The sequence below is a fragment of the Apteryx mantelli genome, chromosome 5, assembly GCF_036417845.1.
Source record: "Apteryx mantelli isolate bAptMan1 chromosome 5, bAptMan1.hap1, whole genome shotgun sequence".
NCBI classification, from domain to species: Eukaryota; Metazoa; Chordata; class Aves; order Apterygiformes; family Apterygidae; genus Apteryx; species Apteryx mantelli.
In genome coordinates, this window is record NC_089982.1 from 327,307 (window position 1) to 340,297 (window position 12,991).

The following is a 12,991-nucleotide window of genomic DNA, read 5'->3' on the forward strand; positions in this document are numbered from 1 at the left end:
TGAAGCCATTATCTGGAGCTGGGATTAAAGCAGACACCATTTCACTGTGATCGAAAGTGGAGGCCATCCTTACAGCACCAAAGCACCCTAATGCTAACCAAATACATTTCACCGCCATTCGACCTGCAGACAACAAAGGTATTTTAGCAGAACAGCACAAAAGCAAGAAACCCTACTTGGCCTGTTGCACCATTTGCAAAACGAGTGGGGAAATAGAGAACTGCAACTGAAGGTTGCCTTTTGGGGAAGGGCACAGGTCCTCCACAGCGGAAGGTCGCCAGAGCCACTCTGAGGCACGCTCTTTTACAGGGATCTTTATTTTTCCAGTTGTATTTCGACTTTTGCCGCGGAAAGTCACTCTGCTGACAGGCCGGTGACCCCGGCGCCCAATGAGATGAGGAGGCGCCGCTGCAACGACAGCGCCACAGGGGCCCCGGTTAGAGGGGACCGCGCGCCCCGCCGCAGCTCCCCCAACGGTCCGAAACAGCCGTTACGGGGGTGGTGGCGCCCCACCTCAGCTCCCTCAACGGTCCGAAACAGCCGTTACGGGGGGGAGGGGGGGCGCCCACCGCCTCAGCTCCCTCAACGGTCCGAAACAGCCGTTACGGGGGTGGTGGTGGGGGGCGCGCGCCCCGCCTCAGCTCCCTCAACGGTCCGAAACAGCCGTTACGGGGGTGGTGGTGGGGGGCGCGCGCCCCACCTCAGCTCCCTCAACGATCCGAAACAGCCGTTACGGGGGTGGTGGTGGGGGGCGCGCGCCCCACCTCAGCTCCCTCAACGGTCCGAAACAGCCGTTACGGGGGTGGTGGTGGGGGGCGCGCGCCCCACCTCAGCTCCCTCAACGGTCCGAAACAGCCGTTACGGGGGTGGTGGTGGGGGGCGCGCGCCCCACCTCAGCTCCCTCAACGGTCCGAAACAGCCGTTACGGGGGTGGTGGTGGGGGGCGCGCGCCCCACCTCAGCTCCCTCAACGGTCCGAAACAGCCGTTACGGGGGTGGTGGTGGGGGGCGCGCGCCCCACCTCAGCTCCCTCAACGGTCCGAAACAGCCGTTACGGGGGTGGTGGTGGGGGGCGCGCGCCCCACCTCAGCTCCCTCAACGGTCCGAAACAGCCGTTACGGGGGTGGTGGTGGGGGGCGCGCGCCCCACCTCAGCTCCCTCAACGGTCCGAAACAGCCGTTACGGGGAGGAGGGGGGGCGCCCACCGCCTCAGCTCCCTCAACGGTCCGAAAGAGCCGTTACAGGGGGGAGGGGGGGCGCCCACCGCCTCAGCTCCCTCAACGGTCCGAAACAGCCGTTACGGGGGTGGTGGTGGGAGGCGCGCGCCCCACCTCAGCTCCCTCAACGGTCCGAAAGAGCCGTTACAGGGGGGAGGGGGGGCGCCCACCGCCTCAGCTCCCCCAGCGGTCCGAAACAGCCGTTACGGGGGGGAGGGGAGAGGCACACTGGTTTTAATACAATAACAGCACTCAAGTCCGTTCAAACAGGCAAACTTATTTATTAGGACAGGATATGTAGAAGGTATATTTAAGACGTTTCCATTTGGATTGGCTTGTCTTCCCTTCTCATTTTCTTAAAAGCCTCCATCTGTCTTATCAGCAACTCCCCCTCTTGAAAATTTGGACATCCTTTTTATTTTCACTGCAAGGCAGAACAGAAATATTTTAGAAGAGGAGCACTCCACGTGAATTTAACAGACATTTTACACAGTGACCTCTTCCAGTTCTTTGTGTTCAGGGCAATGATGTTTTCAGCAAACCTTACTGTGCAGTAACTGTGATGTAAAGATGTATGAATCACGCACACAGAGCAAGTAGCTTACCAGAGACAACCTCACTTTAGACTTTGTTACCTATGAAAACCTGATAAAATCACCTGCAAATCTGGGAAGTATCAAATCACAGGACAGAAATCTCACAGTGAGGGACGAAGTATTCATTACAAAGCACTCTCTGACACAAGACATGCTCCACAGTCCCTGAAGTGGGAACCAGATCTAATGCTGACAAAGTCTACCCCTTTCATTTGGGAATTCAGTGGGAAGGGTGTGTATCATGGTGCATCTCTGAATCCCTCACTTCACTAAATTTCAAATGTTTGGGTCTCTGAATGCTGGAATCTTCTTAAAGAAAATTTTAGCCAACTCTCCCTTGGTTTGGGAATGTTAGACTTCTTTTGGAAGTCCCGTACATGGTAGTGCTCCATTTACAAATCTCAGTTTACCAAGCAAGTGCAGATATAAGAAGAAAGGGGTATAATGCAAGCTGTCATAAATCTGCAGTTCACCTCCGTATCTTAATAGAATCAGACCGTGCACAAGAAATTTACTTCTCATGAAATTCATGTGGCTTATGATTATCCAAAAGTAGGGAGGATCTGTCGTAGCAGAGATCTTTTTACCAGAAGGAGGTGGAGCAGCTTAAGAAGATGAAACATGCCTGGGGGATGTAAGGAAAAGCCCAGCTGAAGAAGACAGCCTTATGCTATACTGTGCAAAGGCAGCCCAAACTGCTGGGTCTGTCTCCAAGGGGCTTGTGGTGCTGCCAGACTGGGTTTGAATTAAGATCAGCTGTTGCCACTGCTAATGAACAATAAGTGTAGATGAGACCCGAGATTTGCATTTGAGTACACATTCCAGAATGGATTAGATATAAGCATTATAAATAAATAAAAAATAATAAAATAAAATAAACAAACAAATAAATAAATACCAGCGGCCGGGTATCCCATGCTGTCATGGACCAGCCACAGCAACATCTCCTGCAGTGCTCTGATGCTCTGCAGCACATGGGGCTCTCCAAGTGCTGCTTGGCTCCAGCCCCCAAGAGCCTGCATGGTCTTGCACAGCTAGAAGAGCCAGTGGTCGGTACTGTCTTGGCCCTCAAAGGACAGATCCACTTAAAAAGTCCTTTAATGGGCTTAAACAGGTTGGAAGTGACCAGTGTGCTGACTGTTGAGAATCACCAAAGTTAATTCAGAGCTGATTTGTTTGCAGTTCACTATGGGATATAGCTGTATATCTGTTTCTAAGTCAGCACATTCCACTAAGTATCCTAGTAATTACTGTGCATGCAGCTTGTTAAGAAGAGCAGAAAGATCTCTTTGTTCTCCCTTCCTAAGGAGTGTGACGAACTGTACAGTGCACTCCCTGAAGTGAAATGGCCATTGCTTATGACCATGAACACAGCTTTTCAAAACTGAAATTCTTCCAGTAAGAAAGCGTTCCTTCCTTGTTGTGTTCATGCCAAGTCAAACACTTCAAAACAAAGCCCTCTCTCCAGACTGCACTAGAAAGCCACTGAGTAGGCCAACTACTGAATCGTTAAGGAAAAAAAATCAGCATCTGATCACCCTGTGTCCCTTCTGACCAAAATACATGTTTCTGAGCATGTAAAAAAATAAGCAAAAAATGATGGTTAAGATGAAATCCATCTTGTGTGTAACTGGCTTAAATCCTGTGGTGCACATTTCACACAAAACATGTACATTTAGTATAAGACGTAAGTCACATCATGGATCACTTAAAGAAATAAGTAATGATAAGGAGATAAGTACTGGTAAGAAATAGCAGGGTTTTGCCTAGAGATCCCTCTGTTCTGCCTGCAGTGCCGAAGTCTAGCATGCACGCATTTGAAATTGAGGGATCAAGCCTGAAAAATAAATCCTAGAAATGTAAGGCTGGATCCCAAAGCCTATCATTCTGCTCTGAGAAAGGATCAAATATCCTTTCATCAGCCCTGACAGATGCTTGTCTAACCTGCTCTTAAAAATATCCAGCAAAGCAATTACACAACTTACTACCACATCTGCTCCACAGCTTCTCCACTCCTCCTTCTAAGTACAGAGACTTTTTTTCCATCTACCTAGCTCAAATTAAGCCAGTAACATCCTGTCCTGGCCCTTGGTGCAGACAGTGACAGTGGTCAGTCAGTACTCCCTCTCTGCCAGCCTTCGAGGCTCTGTCTCATACTCCCTGTTCAGCTGTTCCTCTTGTCTTGACCTTTTATAATTTCTGATGCTCCCCTCCCGACTCCCTCCGCTTTGCCTGCATCATCCTCAAAACTTGATACAGGATCCCCGTGCAGAACGCAACGGCAATGAGGAGGACAGAGTAATTACTGCCATCTCTTACAAACAGCTCTTCAACTAATACACCTCCAAATAACCTCTCCCTTTTTGCAGTAGCATCCCATTGCTGACTTGTTCAGATCATGAGACGCTCTCTTGCCTGGATCTTCACCACATGGATTTGCAGTCCCTAAGTGTGATACTTGGCAGTTGTCTTTGTCTGTTATTGTATTGATTTCAGCCCTTTTCTACAGATCCCTGGGAATTCTGATACTGTCCTGTAAGGATTGTTGTATCTCATGTCATTTTGCAAATTCTTACTGTCTCTATTCCATCATCCAACTCATTACAAAAAGATGGAATTATATATATTACACCCAAGGGAGACCCTGCTTAATAGCTCTTTGCAGTTTGATTGCAAAATGCTGATTGCTGCTGTTTAACCCGAGCATTTCAAACTATTTGTCTACTACTAATAACTGTTTGTCTACTTAAGTGAATGTCAAGTGGAGCTATGTAAAATGCCTCATTAATGTCAAGGAGTAACTCCAAGGCCAGTTATTTTGCCAGAAAAGTAAATCTCATGGATTTGGTCGGATTATTCTTGACAAATCTGTATCGGCTTTTACTTACTGTCTTCTCCTCTGGCTGCCTACAAGTCAATTGCTTAATAACTGACTCCAACGTCCTTTTAGATTAGCAAAGACAGGTAGGTTCCTAATACGTAACATGCTAGCACGTCTTTTCTCCCCTTTTCAGAGATATGTACTACATGTGCTTGCTGACTCCCTGGAATTTCCAAACCTTTTCCAAACTGTAGGTTTACCAAACTTCCTTGCGATTTGTTGTTTGTTTGGGTTGTTGTTTGTGAAGTGCACTAGCGTAAGTGTTTATCAAGCTCTGCAGATCTGCTTACTTCTAAATATACTTTGACACATTCTTCCCTTCTTCTGGCCTATGTTCTTTCTATCTTGATCGTTTGAATTGTGTAAAGCATTTGGTCACAATTAACTTTATTTTTTTTCCCCCTAAAGTCAAAAACAGTTATTTCAGCCTTCCCTGTGTTGAAATCTGTGTATTTGTAATTTTGTAAGTGTCCATCACTGCTGTTCTGCTATTCTCACTTTTTTCTTTTGTTAGAAACAGGAACTCTATTCTAATTTCATGACCATTTTAATGTAAATTGCCTTTCACCATCTAATTCGCAAGCAGTTCCTCTCAGTTTGTGCTGAGAGGAGGTACTATATAGGTCTCCAGACTGTCATAAATGGGGGTAGCAATGCCTATTAAGTGCTGATTTACTGTGTTTTCAAATCTAAAAAAATAATGAAATTATTTTCATATGTTATGAAAATTATGAAATTATGAAAAAAAAAATATCCTCTATCAAATATTAGGAAAACTTATTCTTGATGTTTAAACATCCTGAATAGGAAAACAGTATTTTTCTCCTAACATTTGGCATTCTTACTCCTCCCTGTGAAAGGAAGTACAAGATATTGGGTCCCGAAGTAAAAATTTTGTAGTAAAAGCTGCGCTCCACATCTAGGTGGGATCTTTTGTGTTTTCTGTGAGTCTCCGACAGAAGGTCTGGAGAAGCCTGGACTTAAATTTAATGCTAACGAGCCACTGTACAACAACACTACAGGGTAAACCCTCTGCGAGATGCTCCTCCTTGAGAACTGCAAAAATGAATATGCAGTGCCAGCAGCTAAGATAACATGCAATCTAAGCCGTCTACAGGCATCACGGCAAAACCTGCTGCAAGGGGCCGGCGTTTGAGGAGAAGATGCTAACCCCGCAGCTTGACGGCCCGAGCGGTCCGAGGCCGCCGGCTCTCGGGTTAACGACCGGGGCGTGAGGGCGAACGCCTTCCTTGCGGGGCAGGCGCGGGGCAGGCGCGGGGCAGGGGAGGCCCCGACGCCTGGGGGGCTCCTACCTGTTCGACTCGCAGAGCACGCACTCGTTGGAGTAGGTCTCGCCGTCGGTCCCGCACACCGGGTTGTAGTCCCTCGGGCAGCCCGGCACGCCGTACCTGTTGCACGCAGGCTGGGGGAAAGAGGGGTGCGGAGGCGTTTGAAGCAGCTCCGGCAAAGGGGAGGCTGCGGAGCTCCCGGGCTGGCCGTGGGCACCCCGGGGGCTCAGGGCGCTCCGGGGGGGGGGCAGCGCCTGCCGGGGGGGTGGGGGGGGGCAGCCCACGGCGCTGCCGCCTCCTCCGCGCGAGGGGCTGGGGGGGCACCGGCACCGGGCGGGCCGCACTCACCGGGATGCTGGCAGCGCTGGAGGGCAGCGAGATGAGCCCTGCGGAGAGCGCCTGGCGTTAACGGCACCCGGGTCCCGACGGGCTTCTTCCCCCCCCCCCCCTCCCGGTAACGGCCCCGGTCCGGACCCGGTTCAGCTCCCCCCGCCCCTGCACCGGCCACCGGCCGGTAAAGCCCTGCCCCCGGCCCCGGCCCCCCCATCCCCCGACCGGCCCCGGCCCCCGGCCCCCCTTCCCCCGACCGGCCGGTGCCCGGTACCGGTCCCCCCCCCCCCTCCCCCAGCCGGCCGGTGCCCGGCACCGGCTGTGATTTCCCCATCGCGGGGCCGGCCGAGTCCCCGTGTCGCCGCCGGCGGTGGCGGTACCCGCGAGCAGGGCGGGCAGGAGCACCAGCACCGGCACCGGCACCGCCATCGCCATCGCCGGCACCGAGAACTGGCGGCGGCGGCGGCGGCGGGCGGGGTGGGGCGGTGCGGGGCGGCGCAACGGGCGCGGGTGGGGGGGGTGGGGGGGGACCCGCTGGAAGCGGTGCGAGGTTCCTCCCAGAGGTGCGCTTCCCTGGGGAACCCCCACGGAATTGGTTGCGCGGTGTCTTGGGCAACACGGGGAAGCTGGAAACATGCGGGCGGTGCCACGACGAACACCGTGGGGCCGTTAAAGCCCCGGCACCTCTCTCAGCTCAAAGTCGCATGAGGTGGCTTGTGCTGAGCTGTGAAGGCGTTGCTGACAGGAGAAGGAGAAAACGAATGCAGCCTCAGCAATAGAAACAACCTGCCTGCATCCGATGTCCCGGGAATCCAGGCCAGCGGGAGCTGGAAAGGCTTGGCACGCTGCCCTGCCGGCTTGACTGGGTGTCTCGGCAGTGCTGCGCTCCAAAGATCATCTGTCGGACGCTGATAACGTTGGTTAGATTTGCAAAGCCCGGTGGCTAGCTTTATACAGCGTGGAGGATTCTGGCTCTGGAACTGTTTTTATGCAGTTTCCTAAAATCTAGAGCATAGGCTTCCCCAAAACGGCCTATGCTTGTGTATATGAGCTTGGGTATAGATCCATCAGGTGTCCTGATATATCCCATGCGTGTACATATGCAGACATCATGCGCATCCATAACCCTTCGATTCTCTGGGTCAGCCCCCAGGTTCTTCCAAGCACGGCTCTTCTTTTTCTGTGCGTTTCTGACAGTGTCCCCTGTCCGCCTGGCGTTATAGTGGGCTTATTTTATTATCTCCTGAATATGATATTGTTTCTCCAGGTAACCTCTGAAGGGTGACTGCAGTGTTAGATTTGCAGTCAGAGCACACCTCTGAAGTTCATCCCCATTGCAAGATATGTTTCATGTAAAACCATCTGGCCTAGGTATTTTAAGCAAGATGCCTAATCGGGAAGTTTCAAGGCTGGTTGAGCATGTAAAGTGGTATTTCTCTCTGCTTTGTCTCCTTCCCCATCTTTGCCCAAACTTTTGCCCCCTGCTGGCTAAGCAACTTGAGAAGAAAGCATCTTTCTCTTATCTTGTTATTGGTGGGGTGGTTGCTGGATTTGCCACCATTGGGGGATCTTTAGCTTCCAGAGAGATTTCCTGGGGAGAAGGAGTATCAGGGAGTTAAATACCGGCAAGTTAGGCCAGGCTGGGTTACCTCACTTTTTGAAGCTGTGATTTATCACAGAAAAAGCAACTAGAGGAGGGGGCAGAAAGGAAAAATGAGGGTGTTGTTTGGGTAGGAGTTACGTGTTGAGTTGTGCATTTCTCAGGTTCATGTCACTAAATAATCATGCACAAAGTTCTTGCACAGAGCTGTATTTGCACAGGAAAAAAACCTAAATCAAGTAAGAGCTTCCTGACCCTGCTGAGGAGGGGAAAGGCGGACAAACCTTCTCCTGAACAACTCCAGCACAGCAAGCATAAGATGGATGTGCACTGTCACCATGTCACTTTGGAGAATAGCTCCCCCCAAAGCCAGTCTTCCACACTCACTTATCTTTCAGTGAGTTAATTTACATGCTTATTAACAGTCTCTATTCGGTGCACATGATCCCAGATAAACAGGGGGATGGGACCATTTTGGTTTAACATTGCTTCAGTTGCCTCTAGACAACAGTAACATTAACTCATTCTCTGGATAGCTGGGCAGAGCTGCAGTTTATAGGCAGCACTAGGAAACTTTGGTCACGGTGGGATAACAGAGAGCCACTTCCCCCTTGGCTTTGAGTCTCGTCTTCTTACCTTGCTGGAAAGTATGTGGTAGATCCTCTGATTTCACTCACAGTTTAATTCTGCTCTTCTCATTCTCCGATGTCCCTCTTGTTTCTCTGCCCATAGGTCAGACAAATGCATGGGGAAGTATCTAAGCACCGCTCACGTGCGATATATTCCCCGACAGGCATGGGCAAGGGCAGAGGCAGCAGGGGCACAAGAGAACGAGTGGGCTTGGTGGCAATGGTTCCCCCACCAGGCATAAACAAGGTCTGGAGGCCCTTTAGCCTGGATAAACAGCTGAGAGAGCAGGTCCACAGAGGTCCATCACAAAACCTCACCCTTTTCCCCCCTGTGGCTTCCAGAACAGTTTTGCAAACCAAAGAGCTGGAGACGGCTGAAGCTAGCTTCAGAAACCCTCTGAACTTTGGGTGCCTATCTGAACAGTGTCCACACTTCAAAGCCATGTGTTCTGTCCCAGCTGCTGCCTCCTGATGTTGCAGAGGAAATATGGGAAAGTAATCTGCAAGTGCTTGAATAAGTCTCAACACGATACTCATATTTCAACTTTGTGCCAGCCCAGCCTCCTTAGTGCTGACAGCATTTCATTTCATTTATTCAAATTTCCTTCCACTGAGGATATTTAGCTTTGCCTTGTTTGAATAAAATTTTACCTACAGGCCTTTACTGAAGAAAAGGGAGAGTGAAAGAAAAGAGACTTTAAATTAAAGGAGGAATGATATCTTGCACCTCTGCTCCTGGCAAGATGGGCTATCTATTAGAAAATGCCCATTTTCTTCCATAAATTATTAAGAACTGGAGGCAAGGAAGTTAATGATTATTCAGAAGGCTTTTTAATAGGCTTTGTATCCTGTTAATGCACTTCTGATATGAACGCTGAGTCACTGGTAAAGAAAACTGCAGAACTATTTGCATATCTTCTAGAAGTTATCTCCTTGTTAACATCAAGTAGCTGATTAATAAACATGGAAAAGAATAAAGATCCCAGCATACGGCCTGCAGGGAGCAATACATAATTAGAAGTTACATTCCTATAGAGAAGGTCTGCTTCTGCCTTATGCTCAGTGAAATAAACCCTCTGAGCTTGGAAACTAGAATTTATTTGAACTTCAGTCACTTTTCTAAGTAATTGTGTAGGATTCCCTGAAGGAAAAGAGCTCTTTTAATGAGTTCATACTAACTCCATATTCTGCTAACCAGTGGTTAGGTACTAGGCAAGATTGTGTCTCAAACACATGGAGATTTTGTGACTGCAAGATGTTGAAAGCAGCAGAATTGACTAAGGGCAGAGGTCACACCCGAAGTGCCTGTCTGTGTTCTCTTGCCATGCAGAAGAGCCACGCATGAGTCTTAAGTTTGGCCCGGAGGAGAAAAGGCGTAGTTTAGAGCCTTAGTGTTCATGAAATAAGACGGTAATTGTATAAGAAGGAGTGACCAAGTGTTCAAGTATTTACCACTGCTTCCAGCTGGAAAGCCACTTCAAAGCTAGCCTGTAGTCTAGCTGCATCTTGAAAGAAACAAAATAAAACAAGGTGCCAAGCAAAGCCCTTAGGGCTGAAACCCTTCCGGTGCTCCTTAGTCTTGCCACTGCCTCTGTGAATACCAGCCCTGGTGCAACTGAGATGGATCTGCTGCAAAGATTGGCCATCATCATGCCTGTTCTCTAGTGCTGGTGACAGGAAGGTGAGGTCCTCTTAGGTCCTGTTTAGCTCATCCACAGCTCCTTGAGTGCTCTGCTTGCTGGAGATGTTTGACTGCTTGGGTCTGCCTGTGGGAGTGTTTCCTATCCAAAATCTGTCCAAATCAGCAAGGTGAGCAAAGACCTACTGCTAAAACTCCCCAAGTAACCCAGCTGCATTGGACTGAAGTGGATAGCTGGAAGATGGCAGCTTCTGGCACAATGTCTTGGGGTGGATGGCCCCAGCTTATTCCAGGATGCGAGTGTTTATTCCTGATCTCCCCAAACTATGTTAAGCAGAACAGGAACAGTTTTTATAGAGAGTCAGTAATGGGTAAGTCTTAGATAAAACAGTGATTATTGCAGATATCAGCAAACTGTGCAGCAAAAAGAGTTTGGTTGAATATGGAATGCATTCAACATCAAAAAAAGCTTTTAGACAAAGAATGACAAATGTGCACCATCTGCTGTTCCTTTTTATTAATGGAGTCCCCTTGTGAAAAACATAGCTTACCCCACTCTTGGCACTCCTCTGAAAGGAAATGTGTTGAAGACGTGGACTGTGACGTTTCCATCCTTGGGGGTCTCCAAGACTTGGCAAAATAAAGCTACAGCTGCCCTGATCTAGTGCTCGTGATAGCCCTGGTCCAAGCGGGAGGTTGGACTAGAGACCCTGGAGGCCCCTTCCAGGCAACACTGCCATGGGTCTGTGTCCCTGTTCCCGAAATCCATTCGGAGCTTTCCTCTGGTGATTAATGTTGCATTTTAGTTACGTGGCCTATCCTCTTGGAATCGATGGGCATCAGGCACTAGGAGGATGGAGACTTCCAGCGGCAGAAAGCTCAAAGCTCATGTCTGTGCTAAGAACTTTTACCAGTATCATTTTGCAACATTTCAATACCAATGAAACCCTGGAGGTGCAGTTTGCACAGGCATTGAGAATATACGCGGTGGTGCCATTTTCCCCCATTATTTGAATTAGTATTGGCTTTGTTGGGAAAGAGGGCTTGGCGCACGGCATACATGTGCCAGAATGGATGCCCCAAAGGTGAAGGGATGGCAGGTTGTTGATCCTTGTTAGCTCCATAGGAACGTGCCAGTGAGACACAGGCAGTTTCTGGGAGTGCAGAAATGCCTTCATTGCAGTGCAGAGTGCATCAGTAACTCCCTTACTCTTTTACCACCTGGAAAAATCGGGTGGGGATCTGGGGTATAAACCCTAGCAGAGTTCTCTGGTATATGGATGTAGCATTTAGCTTCTGCCTTTTTCTTCATGTGTGTACTAAAGCAGTGGTCAGCTGATTCATGGAAAGCATTTAAATTAACGGATAAGCATCTACCCTGGGCATCTCCTGGTGCTTCAGAGAGTGAGGCTACTGAGCCTACTAAGAAACCACAATTTCCTGTGAAGACTGGACACGGGGAAGCTATTTTGCACACTTGCACAGTGAAATGAGGTCTCTTCTCACAAGGAGTCAGGCTGCTTATCAACTCCACCCAAAGATGAGAGCAGCATGGGCTTAGGTGCCAGGGCAAGGTGGGAGCAGGCTAGGAGTCACCAAGTGGTGACTCTCAATGTAAAAATAATTCACAGTGTCGAAAGGAAGCTGATCTATCACCCCACCTGCTTAAAACAGCTATAGGGAGAGGTCTTTGCCTGCTGTAGCACTGGGAGGGCTGTGACTAAGGCACTAGATTGCTTGCTACCTTAGATTGGAAGAATCAGCTGCGTGGTGTGGAAAATTCTCTTTGCCACAGACTGTGCTGAAAGCTTATATATGGGGAAAAATAGAGGTGTGGAGGAAGAAACCATCGGGGCTATTAGACATGAAGGTTCCCACTTGAACAGGCCCTGAGCTGCAGGGTCCTGCGGGGTGGCAGGTGACGTGAGGAAAGTCTGGCTATGCATCTGTGCTGTTTTGCTCTTCCCTGGACCGTCGCTGCCAGCCTGTCTTGGAGGGAGGAGGCTGGTGAGAAGGATGCTACAGCCCCCCCAATCTGCAGTCAGTGTCCCCCCGCAGCCTCCTGTCGTGCAGGGGAGGATGGCTGTCTCCACGGAGCAGTGGGAAGCAGGGGCACAGTGCGGTCGGCTTGCCGGAGCTGCTGCAGGCAGTCTGTGACAAGGCACGTCACGTTATGGGCACATTGCAGTCTGTCCTCCCGCTGTACTTGCGCTGTGCCTGTGAGTCTCTGGCCGCGTACGCAGGAGGCTGCTTTCCCTCCTGAGTAATTACTGGGGTAAAAGCAAGCACCACTGTAGAAGGAGCGAAGCACAGGACAAGGGAAAATGCTTCTGAGCTCATTTCAGCACATCAGCCCAGGGGTGATACTGCTGACAGCCTCTTTTCTGGGCTCTTTCCTGAGCTGTTGGAGGGCCCCCTGCTTCTGCTGAGACCGGGAATGCCTCGCCAATGGCTTAGCACTTGCTGTTTGGGCATTTCTCGCACCTTGAACCTGGCACCGCAGCAAGACAGAAAAAGGGCAGAGGGGAGAGAAGTGATCTCCACGACTATTTTAGTGCCCCTGACAATGATTCCCACAGGGAAGAAGTCAGCAGCACGGAGCAGGCTAATAGCCTTCTGGTAGAAGTCTAGTTTGCTGTGTGGGAGGGATTGCTTCCAGTTGACAAGCTGTCTCCCTGGCCGGGACCAGAGCTCTGAGTCGTGGCTGTGGCATCGCCTCTAATTTTGGCAGACTCCTTCAGGCTGTTTCCATAAGGGCTGGGTTCAAAGGTTCACAGAAAGATGTGGAGGAAGCTCCTCATCTCATCAAAT

At 49.9% G+C, this 12,991-nt stretch overlaps 1 protein-coding gene across 1 annotated transcript; it reads right to left on the reverse strand.

Annotated features, from left to right (window-relative positions):
* Nucleotides 1–1,473: 1,473 nt before the first annotated feature.
* On the reverse strand, nt 1,474–6,765 carry SPINK2 (serine peptidase inhibitor Kazal type 2). The gene is made up of 4 exons (XM_067297038.1): nt 6,693–6,765; nt 6,331–6,368; nt 6,007–6,116; nt 1,474–1,640 (listed from the first exon to the last, which is right to left on the reverse strand). The coding sequence occupies exons 1-4, from the start codon at nt 6,745–6,747 to the stop codon at nt 1,595–1,597; spliced, it is 249 nt and encodes an 82-aa protein (XP_067153139.1). The 5' UTR covers nt 6,748–6,765; the 3' UTR covers nt 1,474–1,594.
* Nucleotides 6,766–12,991: the final 6,226 nt, after the last annotated feature.